Raw genomic sequence first — 21,223 nt, 5'->3', positions numbered from 1 at the left:
CTATGACTCATCTTGTCAGTCAGTATCTCTCTTCCTTTGTCCTCCCCCTCTTCGCTTTCATATTATTTCTAACTTCCATCCACTCTTGGGCTCTAACTGTCTGAGTTACTACTTATGGGATTCAGTCCAATCACATTGAATCAGCAAATCTTTATTGATTTGTGTGCTGGACACTGTACTGGTGGCTGTGAAAATAACTTGGTCTCCCTGCCAAGGCTCTGCAATGCATCTATATCCCCCAACACCTCTGGTCACAGCACAAATTAACCACATTTGAAGCTGTAAGAGATGGGGTATAGTTATTGCGGCATCTATAAATCAAATCACAACATTGCCAGTGAAGTCTGAAGGGATTGCTTTGTCAATAATGAGAAGATGTTCCAGAATACCATTTATCTCCTAGGGTTCACTTCTCCGAATTCTGGGATGAAAAAAAGGACATGTCAAATTATCTTATTGTCCAGGCACAGTAACTACTATAGTATAATCAGGAAGTACAGATAAATGAACTTTTTGGAAGAAAAGAGCAAAACAAAGATAAATATGCCTTCACTGTTTCTTTGAAATATTTTGTTCAAGTGAGGTATATTTAGTCTGTAAGGAAAGAGGGGGAGATTGGATTTAACCATTTTAGAGCTAGTTTACCTTCAGTAAAACAAGCTTCTGGTTTAAGGTCCTCCTCAGGTTCAATTTCAGCTTGTTCACCTTCTCGAGGTGGAGCAACATCAACTGTACTTCCTTCAGATGAGCTGGTTGCATTTAATTTCTGGAAACAAAACCCCATTGCAAAGATGTGATTTTTCTTCCCTTTTATTCCATCAGTTTGAAAATGCTCGGACATGGTGTGAAAAAAAATGGTGGTGGTAGTGATAGTATTGGCTCTCTTAACAGTCCTGATAATTTTGTACTCATAATTTAACATAAAGTCCTATTATTCAAAACAACATAACTACCAACTTGATTCACACAGAAAATGGTTAGAGAGCATTCAGTGTGGGTGATTTGGAAAGGAGCGATTATACTGATTAACTTCATGATCTCTGTTTGTCTATGGATGCCATGTGAAAATAATTTCATACATTAACACTCAGGCCAAATTGAGAATAGTTTGATAAGTTTGGTATATTGACATTCACAACTGATTATATTAATTAAAATGCTTCAAATCAAATTGTTATTTCCACTCTTCCAATGGAAATTTTCAGAGGGCAAAGAACATTACCAGTTGTCTAGAACTACAGTTCATGTTTCTGTAATTTTAGAAAGGAAGAGCAGCAGATTAACATTAGTCACAGTCATTATATTTCAACTTTGTGCTATATTTTTCTCTGGCTTACATAATTTTCTTCTTACTTTACAAGCTGAAAAATGATGGATCGCTCTCTCTTTTTTTTGAACTGCTTAAATGAATTCAGTACTTGCCAAAGAATTCTAAATGAAATGGAAATTTCTTCATGAATGACACTGCTCAGAATCTATATAGACTTTCACTAGGAGCGTATTCTGAATTCAACATGTGATCAGGCTGTGAATTTTTCCTTTAAATAAATCATTGTGACATGTCACATGGCTAGAAGAGCCACTTTAGTGTTGCAAGAATAAATATCTTATAAGAACTCTAATAACACTTGGGAAGACAATATGGATGTGGAATTCGTTATGAAAAGTGATGCAAAGATGTGACATATAGCACAACCAGGCAATGTAAAGCTTTTAGAATGAAAGAACATGGACATGTTAATGGTTTCAAAGGCCCCATTAACTTTAGTAACTGAGAGGTAGGGTCCCTCTGCCCTAGCTCTCTGAAAGAGTTAACATGTTACTGAAAAATACCAGAATGACTACCTAAACAGGTCGTATTAGAGGATATCTGACTCAAAATTCTTAGCTTTTTGAAATCACCATGCAAATGTTAGTTTAATACTTTATAATGTGAACCCCGAAGAGTAATATCCAGGTGATACTTTCGGTGGTATTACTTGGAGGATGAGGTTAACTACGCCCAGTTAAATATACTATGAAAGTTACCCTAAGTCAAGATATAATTCTATAATAAAATATCTCCATGTCCAAAGTATGCTAAGGAGAGAATAAGCCATCAATTATGGCTGATGGTTCTTCGGATCATTATAGTAAAAAAGTTTTACCATTAAAATCCTCTACTTTTTGTAGAGGTGAAAGTTCAAGACATATTTTCTTCCCTCAAAATTTTTCCACTTTTTACAGCCAGAATGTCTTTATTTTTGTAAGAAAATCCCAGGAAAGCTACTACTGAATAAAATTGCAGTAGATTCTGGTAAATCCGAGAAAATACTAAATAACTCTTCCCTTTCAGATTTACTGGTTTATAGGTTGGACACTATGACATTTCTTGAGTGGCAACAATAATATCCACTGTATAAATAAAACCAATAAGAAACCAAATTATTTTGAGGTTAGTTATAAAAAGCTTAATGTTTCTTCTTCCTCTTGGCCAATCCAAGCTGAAGAATTTATTCTGAGCCCAGTCATAATCCCTTCTCCATGAAGCTTTTCTTTATTATGATTTCTCCATGTTAAATTTTTATATAACATTTTGTCCATAATACTTGTTTTCTTTGACTAAATATTCTCATAAATATATATGTATATTTTATATATATACATAAAATTGTATAATTATGTACATATATACACATATATATTCAAATGTACACACATACACATATTTATACACCAAAAGATCCAAGCATAGAATAGACACTAAATAGGCTGGATTTATGAAAAATGAATAAATGAATGAGTGAATGCATTTTGTTATTACTGTTATAGAGAGAATTATGCTGCTGCTGCTGCTAAGTCGCTTCAGTCATGTCCGACTCTGTGTGACCCCATAGACGGCAGCCCACCAGGCTCCCCCGGCCCTGGGATTCTCCAGGCAAGAACACTGGAGTGGGTTGCCATTTCCTTCTCCAATGCATGAAAGTGAAAAGTGAAAGTGAAGTAGCTCAGTCGTGTCCGACTCTTAGCGACCCTGTGGACTGCAGCCCAGCAGGCTCCTCCGTCCATGGGATTTTCCAGGCAAGAGTACTGGAGTGGAGTGCCATTGCCTTCTCCGAGAGAGAGAATTATAGTGTTTAGATAATTTGATCTCTTCATTTTGATACACAACTCAGTTGTGGTCTTTACAGAAGGTTTAATTTTATTAGAAAATGCATTTTCTTAATGAATAAAAATTATTTAATTAATGATATTTTAGTGGTAAAAGTATGTTTCCAAAATGTTTCTCTAAAATATTGGCAGACATTCAATAAAGAAATCTGAAGGAAGAAAGTAATAAGCATATATGTATATACACAAAAATACACATATACTTTTCCATTTGAAAACTTTAGAAAATATACTCACCCTTCACTTCTTATTTTACCACTGTTAATACAGTTGTGAAATGTTCAGTTTTTTGCATTATAATTCTCTGTCATATATTATACAAGAGTCTTATATTTAAAGACAAATACTTATTTAATTTAAAGCAAATCCTTCACAGCACAAGTAATGGTAGCCATTAATCTGAATGACAGTTCTGCTGTTTACCAAATATTGACCTCTGGCTGTATCTTTGTTGTTGGTACTGTCTTTAGATTGTGAACTTTTGTGAATGTGGTTAATATGTTTGAATATAAATACTTTCAATTTTCTAAATGTCTATGGAGGTTATGTACATTGTAAAGCAGAGAGGGTCAGTGTGTGAACTAGTTTACCTCCGTCTGCCTGGCATTATGAAGCTTAGCATGTCTTTTGGAAACAGACAAGGACTAAACAATAACAACAAATTCTGTTCTCAAATGAGCAAAACCCATTTTACATGAAGAATTGCTTCACTGTTATCCAGGAGTTTTGCTAAGTATAAACTCGTCAATCTTATGTTCTGGAAAACTCCTTAAGGAATGTTCAGAGACTTGATGCATCTAAGCTTAAAAAATAGTTGGCAGGCTAGTGTTCTTGCCACTAAAAAGTGCTTTGTGGAAGGCTCCTTTTCATTGGAAATTGACATAAAGCTAATCTTGATAGTTGGAGAGTCAAGCTTATTCATGGTATAATCCCCCTAGGCCCCATTTTTATCATACGAAAGTACATACACTTTATCCTATGAGTTTATAAAAATACTATATCAACTATATAAACGTTTTAAAGTTGTGAATTTATCTACATTTATAAATTAAAACTTAGACTGTGTTCTTATTAAGTTGCAGCAACTTACCAATTAAGATATACGGCCTGATAAGTTTTAGTCACTGGAAACATACAGAATTTTACTCCTGTATTTTTAAATTTTAAAATTTATATCCTAGCAAACTACTTAAGCATTTAAAATTCTGTACATGGATATGATACTATCTTCACAATCTAAACACTTCTAATTAAATTCAACACTTTGGCATTCATACTCAGATAGAGAGTAATTTGTGATACATTTTATCATAGCCATACCAAAATGACTTCCAAATTTATTTAAAAGCATGTAACTAATTTAAAAGCAAGTGACTAATGATAAATACAAAGTATAACTTACTTTTTTTAAATTGCCATAGCTGTGATACTACAATGATAAAAAACAAAAAACCAAATAAACCTGAAATGAAGTTTTCCGCATTAAGGAACTTGGTGACTATACTAAATAACTAAAATTAATACTTGTTCTAAATTAGTCAGAAAAATGTAATGAGGTATATAGACATAACAGTAGAAAGCTTCCATATAAAGCCACATAGTACAAGCTCATCACTTGTTTCCTTGTACTATTTTCTCCCTACCCGTCCAATATTTTATGACACTTAAGGTAGATTCTTCCATCCCTTGTAGAAACTGCTGAGTCTACAGAGGGATGATGGCTTATGCTCTACAAATGCACACTGGAAAGCAGGTTTGAAGATGCAACATTCTCCAGGCCTAATTCAGCCACAGAAAACATGCCTGGCTGTAGCAGAAGCCTGGCGCAATGCTGTGGAAGCTGCACACTGATCCAAGAACCATGTTGTCAAAGACATGGTACCTGAATGTCAAGTTTTCAGGGTTAGCTGCAAATACAACTCATAAGAAATGACAGAATCAGCCCCGCAAATGGCCATTTCCCCTCTGATAACATGAACTTATTTAGAAATTCCCCTTTATGGCAATATGGCTCTTAATTTTTATCCAATTAAATAGTGAAATTTAACTTTCAGAAATAGAAGAGAATGTTAGCAACTGGCCTACTTCCACCGAAATGCGCTCACATTTCATTTATTTTCAATCAGCTATCAAATGTTTGACTCTCACAAATTGCTGTATGATTCAAAAGGCAAAAATAAAAGATTCAGCCATTACAGATTGCCTTTAAAATCTAGCCATTTCTTTCAAAACTTCTGGGTTTCATCTTGCAAGTAGAAACAGACAATCTTTTGGTTATACAATCTCTCAGGGCCTTAGTCTGATCTTTTGGATATGCATATCCATATCTTGACTTGGGATATCTCACTTTAAGAACAGGTAGCCACACAGTGAGGCCACGAGGCTGCTATTCCGAGGCATGAAGAACGTGACTGAAACCAACAACTCTTTTTTTATGGACTATTCACTGAATGGAGAAAAATATAAACCACCTCTATTTGGTTTGACCTCAGCATATTTTGTGCAACAACCCTGATGCTCCTTTAATTTTGAAAGAGCCTTACTAAGAACACAGTATAGGAAATTGAAATTAATTATATGGTGGTTGAAGGGTAAGGCAGAGGGGCATCCAGCAGGCCAAGGAAAAGATGGTTTATCTTAGGAAGATATACAAAAATTTCCATCTAAACTTGCACTACTTTTTATTTTAGCAGAAATAAACTGAAGCACCAAAATCGTTCCCTGAAGGTCAGGATAGGTTTGAAATGTCTCACATTCAATTTCACAAAGAACATTTGGAAGGCAGGGAGAACCTAATAGAAATGGGAAGCCAGCGGTTTTCTCCCATTGCTCTCCAGATTCTGAAAACAGAGCACAGGGCCTTTTCCAGAGGGGTAAGTCCATTCTTGGGACCTTCAGTCAAGCATCATTTTCAAAGTCTCCATAATGGCTTTGAAAAAGAGGGAATCTTTACAAACATTGTGTAAAAGGTAATTTTCCAATACCATTTAATTCTGCCCTGCTTGTGAAGAAAAAATAATCAGATTTTCTTCAATGACTAATAATATATTGTTTTACTCCTAAAACTAAAAAGTCGTTGCTAAGTAAAATTACATACATCGCCAGGGACTATGTTTTTTTCTATTTTTTGTTAATAATTTAATGTCTGAATTTGTTGAATTTTACAATTAATTCTCAGTTGTTCCTAAAGAAGAAGAGAGTATGTATTAATTAAACCTGGAGACAAACCACAAGATCTAGTTAGATTTTTTTTCCCCCACCAAAAGCCTGGAAAACTTTTCGTGAACTAATTCTCATGAACTTTTTACTTTTGCTCAAGAACACTCACTATGGCTGATATTCCAGTAACAGGAAAAATTGAGTCAAGAGAATTACCTAAAGATTTATTTCATCCACAAACCTACAGTAATTTTTGGAAATATCCTTTACTCGTCATAAAACCATAGTTAATAATTAATAATAATCAAAAGTAGTCTCCTTTTTGCCTGCTCAGTTTTGGGTTGAACATTTAGGGAGAAATTAATGTAGATCAGGGGAAAAAAACCTAATGGGTACACTGAACCAATTACTTAATGATCATGATGCAGTGAATTTTTCCTAGATTGTATCATGTTGCTTTTCGTCTTTTAATTACTTTACAATGATCGCTTAGAGTTCTGCAGACACATGACTTAACAACTTTTCCAAACTACATGAAAATCCAAGATATGTGGTGCCCAAATGTATACAGACTATGGCCCTTCATATCCAAAAATTCATGATCACCTTATTCTTTTTTTTTTTTTTTAACAGAGGCTTCCCACAAAACATGAAAGCAAACATTTCCATCTGGAGCACACGAATTGGATGGGTTGAAAATTATATTCACAGATCTGAATATAATGATCTGAAAATGGCAATACTATTAAAAGAAAAACCTGCGAGGCTCATTTTGGTAATACAATTTACTTATAAGGGCTGAATCAACAACAACAAAAAGTTGTGATCTTATTTTAATGAAACAAAAGCAGAAAAAAAGTGCATGCTCTCAAATTGAACTTTAAACATTTCTATCATTTAAAAATAGATATAAATCCTGTAGAGCATGCAATTATTGCTTTTGAAAACCTAAAAAGACTAAACTGGAAAGTCATTAGCAGAATCCAATGTGGTGTTGGGACTGCCCGTCTTGCCTGACCATGCTGTGATGTGTCACACGATTCAGCAGACAGCAGCTGGGCACGTCTAGCACTTCCTTGCCATGGCAGGGGAAGGAACACAGCTGAGTAGCATGCAGGCCAGTCAAAATTTACTTAGAAAGTGATTGTACATGTACAACTTGCTTGGGTAACCTGGGTAAAAGTGGTGACACGAGCCTCTGGCTGGTTTAAAAACACCAGAGTTTCATTCTTGATGGCTCCAGCTTGATTTTACCCCTGTGAGAAGTAAGAATGGTAAGCAGTGAAGGTCACAGGATGATATTCCTAGATTGTGCTATGGAATTCAACTTCAAATATGATTCTTAAGCGCATTTATTCTATATCCTTCACCTAGGAAGACAATGAAACCTTTTAAGAACTAAATTGTAAAAATCCATAGTTACATAAAAATGTCAAGAAATTATGTTTATGTGAACTGTAAAAATGTAAAAGCAAAATTCTATATTAAATCTTGTCACAAGACAGGTATAATTCCAAGTTTGCAAAAATAAAAAGATCACTATTTTGAAATCCATGCCTTCAATTTCCTTAAATTTTTTTCATGCAAAGCTTTATGTTTGCTTCTATACCAAGTCTTTTTATGCTAGCGGTCCATAGAAAGATACACATGTATAAAATTTATATTACATAATATAATAGCAATTCATATTTTTATTTTGAAAAATTTCTAGAGATCATTTCTCCTCGACTGTGGTATAGCTACATATACTTTATTATGAAAATGAGTGGAAGTAATCGAGTTGAGTTTTTAAATACTATCTAAATTAATGATTAATTTACTGCCTCTTCTTAAAGCACAAATAATGTTGCAAAAATTTTTTTCTTTTCTTTCTCCTTTCTTTTGAAATATATTGTTCTGTTAGGTTTAACTTGTATGATTTTTCAGTTTGTCAGCAAAAAGACATTTCGTGTCCCCCAAAGCCCAGCCCAATATGCTTTTTCTACTTGTGTTCAAAAAACGAATAAGCATAAACCAAAATGCTATTTTATGGATACATTATTTTTAATTTATGTGTGTATGTATGAGTGTGTATGTGCTATAGCTATTAAAAAAGAACAACCCAGCCAACATAAATATAAATCTGACTTGTGACCTGTGTTTAATGACAGCAGTTTTCAGAGATTCAGATCAAAATTGAAATTTGCTGAAATTTATCTAAATCTGTTCTATAATGGTTATTTTTGCTTTTGTTTTTAAAAACAGTGTACAGTTGACCCTGGAACAATAAAGGTTTGACCTACTCAGGTGTACTTACACACAGATTTTTTTCAGTAGTAAATGCTACAGTACCGTAGGGTCTTCAGTTGGCTGAATTTGCTGATGTGGAACTGCAGTTACAAAACCATGTATATGGACTGAAAGTCGTTCAGTTGTGTCCTACTCTTTGAGACCCCTACAGCTCATGGAATTGTTCAGGCCAGAGTACTGGAGTGGGTAGCCTTTCCCTTCTCCAGGGAATCTTCCCAACCCAGGGATCAAACCCAGGTCTCCTGAATTGCAGGTGGATTCGTTACCAGCTGAGCCACAAGGGAAGCCCAAGAATACTGGAGTGGGTAGCCTATCCCTTCTCCAGTGGATCTTCTCAACACAGGAATCGAACCGGGGTCTCCTGCATTGCAGCTGGATTCTTTACCAAGTGAGCTATCAGGGAAGCCCTTGTATATGGAGAGTCAACTGTAAATTGTACTGGGATTTTCATCTGGGTGTAGGGTTGACACCCCTAACACTTGTGTTGTTCAGTGGTCAACTGTACTTTTACACTTTGTGTGAGCATACGTGAGAATTGCCCTACTATTTAAAAAATTCATCCGCATAAAACTTATGCTTGAATTTAATTTTACTGTGCAAAATAATTTGAAGTTTTATCCTAACTTTATAGAAGTATTTGATTTTATATTAGCTTGCAAGTATTTTCCCTCTATTATATCTGTATATTTTAAACAATTTAATTTAATTCAGTAACTGAATTCTATCTACCCAAAACTAGCTAGGAAGAGGACAGATGATTATTTTAAAAATTCACCCAAAAAAGAAATCTTACTCCAATAATAAAATGTTTTCAATGGCTTGAAAATAAAGATATATTTCCTTGTTCCAAATTTATGATTTTTTAGCTATTAAAAAGATACACTAATAAGGTAGTAGTATACTAAAGCAATCATTTGAAATATCTATTTGAAATAGAGTTTTTGAAGTATTCTGGAAACCAACTTTTTGTTAAAAAGAAATTAACATATATCATTTCCATGAGTGCAGTGAGATGAAACCTATAATATTAATGTAGCAAAAGTTTCTCAACCTCTTTGGCTTTTCTATCTCTTCTTGACCCCAAGCTAGTCTTGTCCCTAATCTTCCCTTGTTTTCTCTTTGCAATTACTTCTGTGGCGAACTCCTTTGTTTTTAAGAAATCAGATAATGATGAAATCTGTGTTATCATATCTATTTTTAAACCCTGACTTCTCATCTAGGCTGTGGTTCCCATTGTATCCCACTTCTAATTCAGTATATCCCAGTTGAATTCCTTCTTTTCCCATAAACCTGGTAACCCAAAAGATCATTTCAGACAGTTGCATTACTATTTTTCCAGTTTCTCAGACTCTTTACTAGGTTTGTCAAATTGCCAGTTAGTCTCATCTGCCATACTTATTAACATAGCCCATATTTCTATCACCTTATTATAATCAAATGATTGTTACCTCATTATTCCTCAAGATAACCCTTATTCCTCACTCTAAACTGCTTTACTCATTACTATGGAATAAATTTTCCTAAAGCATCCCTTTCCTATTGCTTTTCACCTGCTTCAGAACAGATAGCTCCTTATTGATCATATAGCCAATTCCAAACTCTTTGGCTGATTTTCAAGACTGTATTATTTGAAACTACCTTACTCACTCAAACATGTTTTTCCACTTTCTCAGCCGATACATTATTCATACTGATTATTTCACTGCTGCACCTAACTGCCAAGCTCACTCTAACTCTGGCTTCTGTTTAGTGGTTTTCTGCTTTTGGCTTTCTGTTCATGTATTTGACCCACATTTCGAGGCCTACTTCAATTTTATCTCTTCATTTAGCAATTTACTATGTTCTTGCTGTTCTCAATACCTATTGTCTTTATACTCTTATAGTCAGTCCTTTAGGATTAAACTTTTTAATAGGCCTTTAATGATTTTCTGAGTTAGTATTAGCTTCCTTGAAGATTCTGAAAATTCCCTGAAAAGGGTTATATTATGAATCTCTCCTTTATCTCTTCCTTTACCCTTACTGCCCAGAAGTTGCTGAGTTCACAGAAGTGCTCAATAAATGCTTGTTAACTAATTGGTGATTTTCTTAAGTAAATCTTTGTCAAGTGATGGGAAATAAAATTAGAATTGAATTCTTATCTTACCAGAAGGAGCAACATATAAATTAGAATTGAACTCATTAAGTAGACTTTGAGTGGAATTTCAGAGAAAGGATATTATGCCTCATTTTGTATATATTTTTACCTTTTTCAAAATATTTCCAAATTTACTGTTATAATATATCTCAGAAGCTCTGAAATGCCTGAAAAAAAGGCATGTGAATTGTGACACTGTCAGCTACTTATACAAATTCTGTTGCCACTGTTATTAAAAAAAGAAGGTTCCAAACTATGCAAATATGCTCACAGAATCAGATGTCATTTGTCTGATTCCTATGGTGTCACTATTCATACTTTCAAGTTAAAATCTGTCTTTATAGCTCTGTGCTAGACTTAACTTCCTACTAGCATATCAGAACTCTATAAATAAGTAATAGTAAAAAATTTAATCCTGATCTCCACAACACAGAATTGGGGAATTAATAGCCTTGAACTACTATCATAGACTCCTGTGAATTCTAATCCTGCAAGAATAACATTGCCTTTCCTTTTTCCTTTTCTTTTAAACAAGTAGTAATATGACAGTAAGAATAGCTTTTCAGTCTACAGTTCAGCTGTAATCCTTAAGCGGAGTTTTTCCAAATAGTTCTTAGTATTTCCAGGTTAATCTGGAAGACCTTATAAATATGCTCTTCCTTGACTGGGCCAAAATGTAATCATTACTACTCTTATTTTCCTATTATGTATAAAATTTTCATTAATGAATAACACTGTTATCAGTAGTCAATAAAAGGTTCAGAGGTGAACAAAACTACACAAACATTCACATTAAAATATCATAGCAAAACTTAACGTATTATAGAAAGTAAAGATATGACACTTTCACAATGATCAGTAAAATATGGTTTGTTTATTTTTCTAAAGAGCATAATGTAGTGTATAAAAGAATGTGTTAAATAAAATCTCTTTTTTGGAAGGCCATATTTTTTAATCAGACTTTAAAATATCAAGATGAATATACTAACTATTCAGAATGATGATTTCCTGTGAAAAGTTGGAATTTCAATGGAAGGAATTCCCAAAGAAGAATATCTGATAATTGTCCAACATTACTGTATATATGGCTTTTAATATACTTTTTAATAATGCCTATAAACACAATAAAAATTATAAGTAACTGTGGTACATGGTTTGTATAGGAAACGCAAGAAAAACTTTAAAATCATTCTTACCTCTTTGCTTTCTTCTAGTTCTGACTCACTGCTGAACTCCTCAGTATTTAAATTTTCAAAGTCAGACTCTCCAACAGCAATTGGCACCGTTACAGTGAGGCTGGGATTGTTTATGAATGACATATAATCGTTTTCATCAATTACATATTTTTCAGCACTGCTTCCAGTACCTACACCACTGGTGGTTCCATTCCCATCTTTAAGATAATTAAGCTCTTTGCTTATTTCAATTCCAGTATTATTAGACACACAGCTGTCTATTTTGTTGCCTTCATGGATTTCTATAACTTTTGGCTTTCTGAAAAAGGTTTTTTGGAAACACTCCCGTATCTTATTTTTCACATAATCAATTCCCTTTTGCATCCTTCCTACTGCAATCTGGAGATTGTTCATTTCATTATCATCATCAGTAGCAGCAAGATTGTCTGAGCTAAATGAACTCAACAGTAAGGCCAGAAAGAGGTTCAGAACCTAAAAGAAAAAAAGAAAATTTTGCTGTATTAATATTGAAATATGTGTAAACATAATAGTTTAAGCAGAGCACTCACAGCTCTTTGCTGAAATTAATTCAACAAATGCTTCTTGACTGTTTGCTATATTTCAGACACCTTGTCTTAGTCACACGCTATTTAAAGAATCTGCTCTAAGGGCAAAATGGTAAAACAAATGATTTTCCTTTCAAACGGAGGACAACCAGGAAACTGGAGCTTCTGAGATTTAAATTGTGTCTACTCAGAGTTGCTAGTGAAAAACAAAAATCCCATTTTTGTGGTTTTGGCCAAAGAGGAAAAATGGGATATTTTCACTTCAGTCATTTTACCAGTTTGTCTAGGGAATGTCTAGCTTTGTGTGTGTAAATAATGAATTTATTTATTTAATAGCCTGATGGATTGTATTAAAACAATATACTTGAAATGTAAATTCCAATGGCCAAAAGCTTTTAGAGCAGCCTGAAGGCAATGGCAACTCACTCCAGTACTCTTGCCTGGAAAATCCCTTGGACGGAGGGCCTTGTAGGCTGTAGTCCATGGGGTTGCTAGGAGTCGGACACGACTGAGTGACTTCACTTTCACTTTTCACTTTCATGCATTGGAGAAGGAAATGGCAACCCACTCCAGAGTTCTTGCCTGGAGAATCCCAGGGACGGGGAGCCTGGTGGGCTGCCGTCTATGGGGTCGCACAGAGTCGGATACGACTGAAGCGACTTAGCAGCAGCAGCAAAGGCAACCCACTCCAGTATTCTTGCCTGGAGAATCCCAGGGACAGAGGAGCCTGATGGGCTGCTGTCTATGGGGTCGCACAGAGTCAGATACAACTGAAGCGACTTAGCAGCAGCAGCAGCAGCAAAGGCAGATTATATAAGGTTTAACACATTTCCCATCAATATACTTTGAAGTATATCTGTCCAAATAGTTCAACAGATGGAGAAAAGTCTAAAATTATTCCAGGGTTTAGGCTAGACCCATATAATGTAAATTAGTTTTCTTTTTCCTTTTTTTTTTTTTTGCAGAAAATGTGGTGAAATCTCAGCATATCATTGGGATACGTGAGGGAAAATATTATTCAATTAATTGGCAAAATATGATTAATACAGGAATAGTTCATTATAACTGATGCAAAAGAAAATTTATGAGAATATTTTTAGCTTGAAATGTAGTTACTGAATTTCAAAAAATGTTACATGGTAGGAAGACACACACTTAGCCAGAACCCCAGTTTATTTCCTTATTTTTATATCAGATTTGTTCAGAATCTAGAACTTCCTTATTTACAATTCTGAAAAAAGTTGCATGTCCACAGATATCCCACAAACCATTTTTAAAGAAATCTCATTTGATATGTACTTCTCAAAGGAAAGTTTCAGAATGATGAAATAAAGAAATACTCTGACACTGCATAATTGAAAAATGTAAGCATTAAAACACACAAACATGCAAATTGTGGTTCTATATTAATGCTTTTAAGTCAGAACTAAAAGTAAGCCTTTTAAATCTGGTCAATGTTTATACATGTGTATAACTGAAACTACAATAATTTATTTTCCTTTGATAAAACAAATTCTGGGAAAAATATATTTAGTCCCCTTCCAATTTTTTTGGATAATTACAATACAGAGCTAAGATTTCATCGAAATTTGTCTTTAAAATTTGGTGATATGCAACATGCCTCTGAGTAAACAAACAATATAAACTATGTATGTGTAATTACTGGAGATCATTATCTTGTCAAAATAATAATAGAATAAAAAATAATTCAAGCCATAAAAATAAAATTAGGACAAATCAGTTTTGATGCTGAAAACATTTCTTTGAAGAAGGAAAACTAATATTTTTGTCCCAAGACTTTCACAGATATATATACCTCATGTAATCCTCACATAAACTACAAGATTTCAGTTTTGTTATTCCAGTTTCATAGTTTGGAATTTGAGCCTGAGGGAAGTTAAGTGACTTGCCCCTGCTCAGAGTCCCAGTACTGGGATTTGAGTCTACATTGTTGATGGTAAAACCAAATATGTCTGTTGCATCAGGCCTCCTTCCCACCTACTATCTGATCTTGTTCTTAATTATGAGTGTTTGTAATACATACGTACCACCAGGTTTCCAATGACCATGACCAGCATGAAAACAATAAGGCACATGGTTTGACCGGCGACTTCCATGCAGTCCCACATGGTCTCTATCCACTCTCCACACAGCACCCGGAACACAATCAGGAAGGAGTGGAAGAAGTCATTCATGTGCCAGCGTGGGAGTTCACAATCACTAGAAATCTTGCAGACACATTCTTTATAGCTCTTCCCAAAGAGCTGCATGCCGACCACGGCGAAAATGAAGACGATGATGGCCAACACCAAGGTGAGGTTACCCAGAGCTCCCACTGAATTACCAATGATCTTGATTAGCATATTCAGGGTGGGCCAGGATTTTGCCAACTTGAAAACTCGAAGCTGTAGTCAAGTGAAAATGTACTCTTAGTAGTAATCACAATATAATTTTAAAAGTTAGACATCATTTTATCAGTATGTTACACTGTAGACCCACCTTTGAGGAATATAAAATTTCAAAGCATACTAATTCAAATCCATAAAAAAGTGTTAATAATACTGGAATTGTAAGTCAAATCATAATATCATTTAAATGCAAAAATAAGAGAAAATATTTCAGAAATGATAAATAAAACATTTCTGATTTATCAGCAGATATCACCATAAAAACAAATTAATATTTTAATTATAGACGTTTGTGAATTTAGCAAACTAATGTCACCTCTGACTATACTTTAGAGAGTAAAAAGAAGTAGTAAGAGTATGAGTTATATTTTTTAATGGACATTTAAAATATAAAAGTAAATGAACTAATTTTGGTAAACATAAAAAGTTAGGTTCAGTTCAGTTGCTCAGTCGTGTCCGACTCTTTGTGACCCCATGGGCTGCAGAACAAGACCCAGTTTCCCCCTCAGTCAGTCTCTCCCATCAGGAAGCTTCCATAAGCCTCTTATCCTTCTCCATCAGAGGGCAGACAGAATGAAAGCCACAATCAGAAAACTAACCAAACATAAAAAAGCTTGTATCAATTTTAAAAATACACATTTTACTTAATTTCCTATAAAAGTTTGCATATTTAAAAAATTTTTTTTGCCAAATTCAAAAATTTGTTACACCATTTTCTAAAGTGCTAATGGGAACACATTTTTTTCCGTGTTCCTTTACTAATAATATATGTTGATAAAAAGATTAATTGGGTGTAAGCTTTTTATTTGCATTTCTTTATAGACTTTAAAGCAAAAAATTTTTAATGCATTTAAAACATAATTTTAGAAGAACATGTGTATTTTAAAATGTGTCTTACACAGCTAATAATTATGAAGTGTTTCATTTTTCATCATTCTTGAAAAACAATCACACTGATTCATTTTTTAAATAAATGTTTTGCCAATGAAAGATAAAATATAAGCATAGTCTAAGCAGATACCAGTCTGAATGATCTCAGTACAGACAATCCCTCCACATTTGCCAGGCCAAGCTCCATCAAACTAAGGCTGACAATAATTCCATCAAAGATATTCCAGCCCTCTTGGAAATAATAATATGGATCCATGGCGATGATCTTGAGGACCATTTCTGCTGTGAAGATCCCAGTGAAGACCTAAAGTAACATAGAGAGCAGTACTTCACAAGCATTGGAAAACTTTTAACACTGAGAATTTGTAAAGAATATTAAACTGTTGTGAGTAAAAATATCTAAAATTTAAAGTGAAGAAATGTGACAAATGGATATACAAGTTTAGCATTTTTTTTCTGGGGAATATTTTAAATGGGTTTGTGTTATCTAATGAATCTGCTAGATTTCCAAGACGATGCTGAGTTATAACATTTCGTTGTCCATATTTGAAATTTAATACTGGTAGTTTATTATTAATAGCTACTATAGCTATTGTGTACCCTATACTTCTACCATAATCACAACCAATTTTTAAAAAATATGGCATTAAGAACAAATCTACGTATTATTGGAAGTCACTCAAAAATTACGTCAAATGGGAAAAAAACATGTTTTATTCTTGATTTTTATGTTGTTTTATTCAATGGATACCATTCTTATTTCTATAATTTTATAAACATTCCTGAAATAAGAATGAATTTGCCACAAATGTTTCTGTAATAATTATCTCTGGATTCGTGCCTCAGAATTAACATTAATGGATAAATAGAGCAAGGAACAGCAGATTTAATTGAAAGCAGTAGGAGAACATTCTCAGTATGCATACACCAACAATTAGGATTAATAAGTTATTTGAGAGGCTGGATGAATGTCTATTTGAAAACGGTTTTGTTTTTTAACTCAAAACCACAGGCTAAGACACCCAAGGACATGAAGAGCTATGAAATTACTCTTGCAAAAATTCTTTTAAAGCAATTATCTTAATTAACTATAGATAAAAGCTGCGTATTATGACTAAAGCATACCGCTTAGCAAGGTAAATCAGCCTTTACCTTGAATGAACTTTATCAAAATAACAGTATCAAGATTATTTGGTTTCCTAAAATATTAATTTAAGGAAATCTTGATCCACTCTTACAAATGTGTAAATGCAAGCTAACATATCACTTCCTCAATCACAGAAAAACCTAAGGGAAATACCCATCCCAGAAAAAAATAGCATAACTTCAGTTATCATTCATTCATTCTAATAGAAGTAAAACATAATTCAAGTAAGCTTAGTGCATGAAAATCCAGATATGTGGTATAAAGCACATTAAAATTTGTTTTTTTTTTCTCTTATTTTATATAAGAACTCACTCTGAAGTATTTTTTCCCTGGTTAATGTAAAATAAGTTATAAAGTTTTAGGAGCAGCTACTATTTAAATAAACAGCCTAATTATAGAAACATATTAGTTAAATCCAGTTAGAAACAATCCAGGTAAATATCTCTTCCTGTAGAAAATTATAAAGGTGAACTTTTTAGTTCTTCTGAAATGTCATGAGGATGTTCTGCATTTTAAAAACCCTTAAATTTAAATTTCTTTTAAATTTATAAAAGGAATGTCTTAAATTTATATTCCTATAAGTTTATAATCATGAAGTTTATAGCATGAAACTTCTCTCTAAAAACATTTGAATTACAGTTTGCAGTTTAATGTCAGAGCCTTTTATCTCTTTAAATGGTTTCAATTTAGGCCCTAAAAATCATTAATAATTGTTTTTGTTACATTTCAATCTAGTTCAGCATTGTCAGTGGTTAAGAGAAGACTAAGACAGTAAAATTATCAAATGTTTATTATTTGGACTTAGGCTAATTATATCTTGTCTTCTGCAGAAGCTTTTTGTTTTTCGAAAGTTTGGATTACATGCTTCTGTAGACATTCATTTCATTCATAAAAAATAGCTGCTTACTTACTACACATTGTTTTAGGCTTTGAAAAGAAATACAGTGCTAATTAGGACATACAAGTTGAAATTGCAAACCCAATTCATCTAGGCTGATAAATTTCTTATGGACAATACATTTATAGACTTCCAAAGCAGCTTCTTTAATAAGGAGATGTTTAGTGAAAAATCTTTAATATTATACATGATGACACATGACAGTTAGTGAAAACATAAGCACTAAAGATAGGGATGAGAATCAGCCTGAGAGTCTGGACCAAGAGTAAACAAATTGTGAGCATTTTGGGTTGTTTTGAAGGACACTGAGCTTGAATGATCAAATGTTAGGGGTTAAGGTCTCAATTCAGGGATAGAAAAATTTCCTTACTGAGTATTTACTTAGAGAGGAAAGTTCTGTTGATACATACATTAAAAAGATAGAAATGTTCATTCTAAAGGCTGAAGTTTGAATATTGGTCAGTTTGCTCCACAGGATCTCTACTTGTCCAGACTGACATTCCACTCTTTTGTAGTGAATTTGACATACCTGTAGCCTCCTTTCATTCCATTACTATTAGCTTCTTGTTTTAATACTTCTAGTTTAATCATACCCATGCCTTTTGGGTTTGTACCCCCAAGTATTTGTTGTTCATTCTTTTTTGGATGATGAAATTGAAATATATTTAAAGAAAAATGATGGGAAATCAGTCAACATTTATGATTTTCTTTTCTCCCATCTGTCAAATGGGGATATTCATCAGGTCTGTGTTTAATATTCTTGGATTTCTATCAGTATTAAATTGCTTAGCAAATTTTATTAGAAATTGTGGTGTACCCATAATTATTGTTACATAACAATTTTGTTAGTAGTGCTTAGTAAGAGACAACAATCAATTTTCTCTTATACTAGGAAAGGAATTAGGTAGCCAAATAGCACTTCTTCATTGATGCAAGAGGCTTCATAGGTGAGTTCTTGAATTTGGCTTCTAATGATATTATCTTTCAATAAACAAAGCCATTTTTTTCCTTCAAGATTTCTAAGATTTTGTATTCACATCCTAAACCACACCATTTAATTAAAATAATTTGCTAATCATGTTTCTTTAGGCTTTTATTTGAAAATAGCCTATAAAGTCCTTAGAACAGGTATCATTTTCTAAGTTCCCATCTGGGTCTAGCAGAATAGAGGGATACTGTGAATCTTTAATCTCTAGTTGGGAGAGTTGCAGTAAGAAAAACAAATAGTGTAGGAGCTAGAGATCTCTATCGATATTCCCTGAAGAAAAAGTTACAGGGTAGTTGGAAATGTTTATATGATGAAGGGATTATGTAACCTACTATGTTTGATGGAAGATTTTTTGCTTATAGAATCAGTAAAATGAGTGCATGTGTTTAATAGTGGTTAAAACAAACAAAAAAAACACAAAAGCAAAACAGAATCTTAGAGAAACTCAATCAAGATTTGAGGTCTCTTGAAACTTAAATTTGATCCATGCAATCAACAGGGAAATGATATAATTTTTATATGTTTCAGCAGAAAGAGGATACAAAAAAGCACATTTATCTAAATAAAGGCTGAAAGTGCCACAACTCTTTTATGGCACATTCTTTTGTTATTAATTCAACCAGAAACTCAATTTCCTTATTTATAAGGCAGTATGGAATCACTTGAATAGTAATAAACTAGTCCAGAGAAATTTTAAATTGATTTTAGTAAGAAAACTATAAAATCTTCACAAAATACGCAATGCAACACCCATCTATGGTATATACCATAGATCCAAAGTCAGCTAAGTACTCATAATGCAAGCAATATTTCTCTCTCACACAGAGAGAAAGAGAGAATATTAATGAGCTTTTAGCTAGTAGTAACAGTCAGTTTACACATTCGCCTGTTCTTATGGTTACAAATAGTTACGTCAGTTTCCGGTCACCTGTGTTCTCTATCTTTGAGTCTTGTTTCCCTAATATTAAACTCAGCTTATCCATGGTTCTGTTACAGTCAACCACTGATCAGTATTTCACCTCACTTCTCCACCTCATTATCTCCACTGATACTCAAAGTTATAGATTTTAGCATGAGGAGAGACATGAAAACTCGTCTAGTCCCAACACATTGTACTCATGAGAAAACAATATTTGTAACTTTTTCAAGATCAGATTTTTAGCACAGACAACTGGACTTGGACCCAAATTTGGTGTTTTAGTCTAGTGCTGTTCCATTTGATCATCCTATAATCCAACATCTCCTATCCTGTGCTTCCGTACTCCATTGCTTCAACGTCAAAATTCTTTAAGACCTCAATTTCCTGTGTCACTCTGACAAATTTCCCAAATTGTTCCTAACAGTTCAACTTCCCTAACTGTCCTGGGAAAAATACAGAGCTAGACCAGAACTGTTTTCCATGAGTATTTCAAAGAAAGGTTAATAGCGTACATAAGAGGAAGGAAGCTGTTTATTGAGCACGTGCTAGATGCCAGGCAAAGTGTTGTGTTTTCACATTATCTCATTAGACCGTCAGAGCAACTCTGGGAGATGAGTATTATTATATCCGTTTCAATAATAGAAAACAAAGACTCAAAATTGTTTTTATCATGCTTGTCCAGATGCTACATTATTAGTAAGGTCAAACCCAGTTCTACCTGATTCCAAAGCTCATGTTCTTTTATGGATAGGAAACAAATGGTTATTTATCAAGCTACATGTAAACACTCTGAGAGATACAAAAGAAAAGTAGGATGTGATCTCTGCCATGGAGTAATATGTAGTGGAATTGAAAAACAAGAATTATGATGCAACAAGAAAATGTTTAATGTTCAACCATGTTCTATTCACAGAAATGGATTAGGAGTTAAAAGTGTGCTCAGTATGGACTGAGAGTCATATTAGAGGGGAGAGGAAGCTATGGCTGGACCTTAAAGAATATGAAAAATTGAGATGAAGTGATTTGAGTCAGGACACTTTAAATATGAATATAGAGAACTGTGAATTACTTTCCCTATATAAACATATAAACATTTGTGGGTTATAGTGTCAAGGCTGTTCTGAGAAGACTGATGGTGACTGGCTAGGAAACAATGGAAAATAAGATGACATAGGAAGGATGGGATTAGAGGGGGAGTGTTGAAAACCAGGTAAGATTGTTGAACCACAAATATAGACAATAGATACTTTGGCAAGATGAAAGCAGACTGAGTGTAGAGTACTAGAATTACAATTTTAATGGTATCTATAGAGGTAAAAAGAATTGATACCTAGAAAAAAGAAACAATGGGTCCTGATATAAAATTGTATATAAGAAATAAAAGGTTTCTATTTTGAAGCTGGCAGCCTCTTTGAAACTGAAAGGCTACTACTAGAGGTAATACAAAACTAACTTGAAATTTTTAGGGCTTTCAATAAACTGTGAGAAAGATCATCTTT

General features: G+C 33.7%; 1 protein-coding gene across 1 annotated transcript in view; it reads right to left on the bottom strand.

The window, feature by feature from the left end:
* The window catches only part of SCN3A (sodium voltage-gated channel alpha subunit 3), a 121,106-nt gene that overhangs the window by 27,113 nt on the left and 72,770 nt on the right, over positions 1 to 21,223 (bottom strand). Inside the window, exons 16-19 of the mRNA XM_061436473.1 lie at positions 15,903 to 16,076; positions 14,522 to 14,878; positions 11,929 to 12,399; positions 646 to 766 (exon numbers count right to left, since the gene is read on the bottom strand). Coding sequence (XP_061292457.1) covers positions 646 to 766; positions 11,929 to 12,399; positions 14,522 to 14,878; positions 15,903 to 16,076 — 1,123 coding nt within the window. The remainder of the gene's footprint in view (positions 1 to 645; positions 767 to 11,928; positions 12,400 to 14,521; positions 14,879 to 15,902; positions 16,077 to 21,223) is intronic.

This window comes from Bos javanicus, chromosome 2 (assembly GCF_032452875.1).
Source record: "Bos javanicus breed banteng chromosome 2, ARS-OSU_banteng_1.0, whole genome shotgun sequence".
Lineage (NCBI taxonomy): Eukaryota > Metazoa > Chordata > Mammalia > Artiodactyla > Bovidae > Bos > Bos javanicus.
Note: the sequence above shows the minus strand (reverse complement) of the source record. Positions and strands in the feature narration are given on the sequence as shown.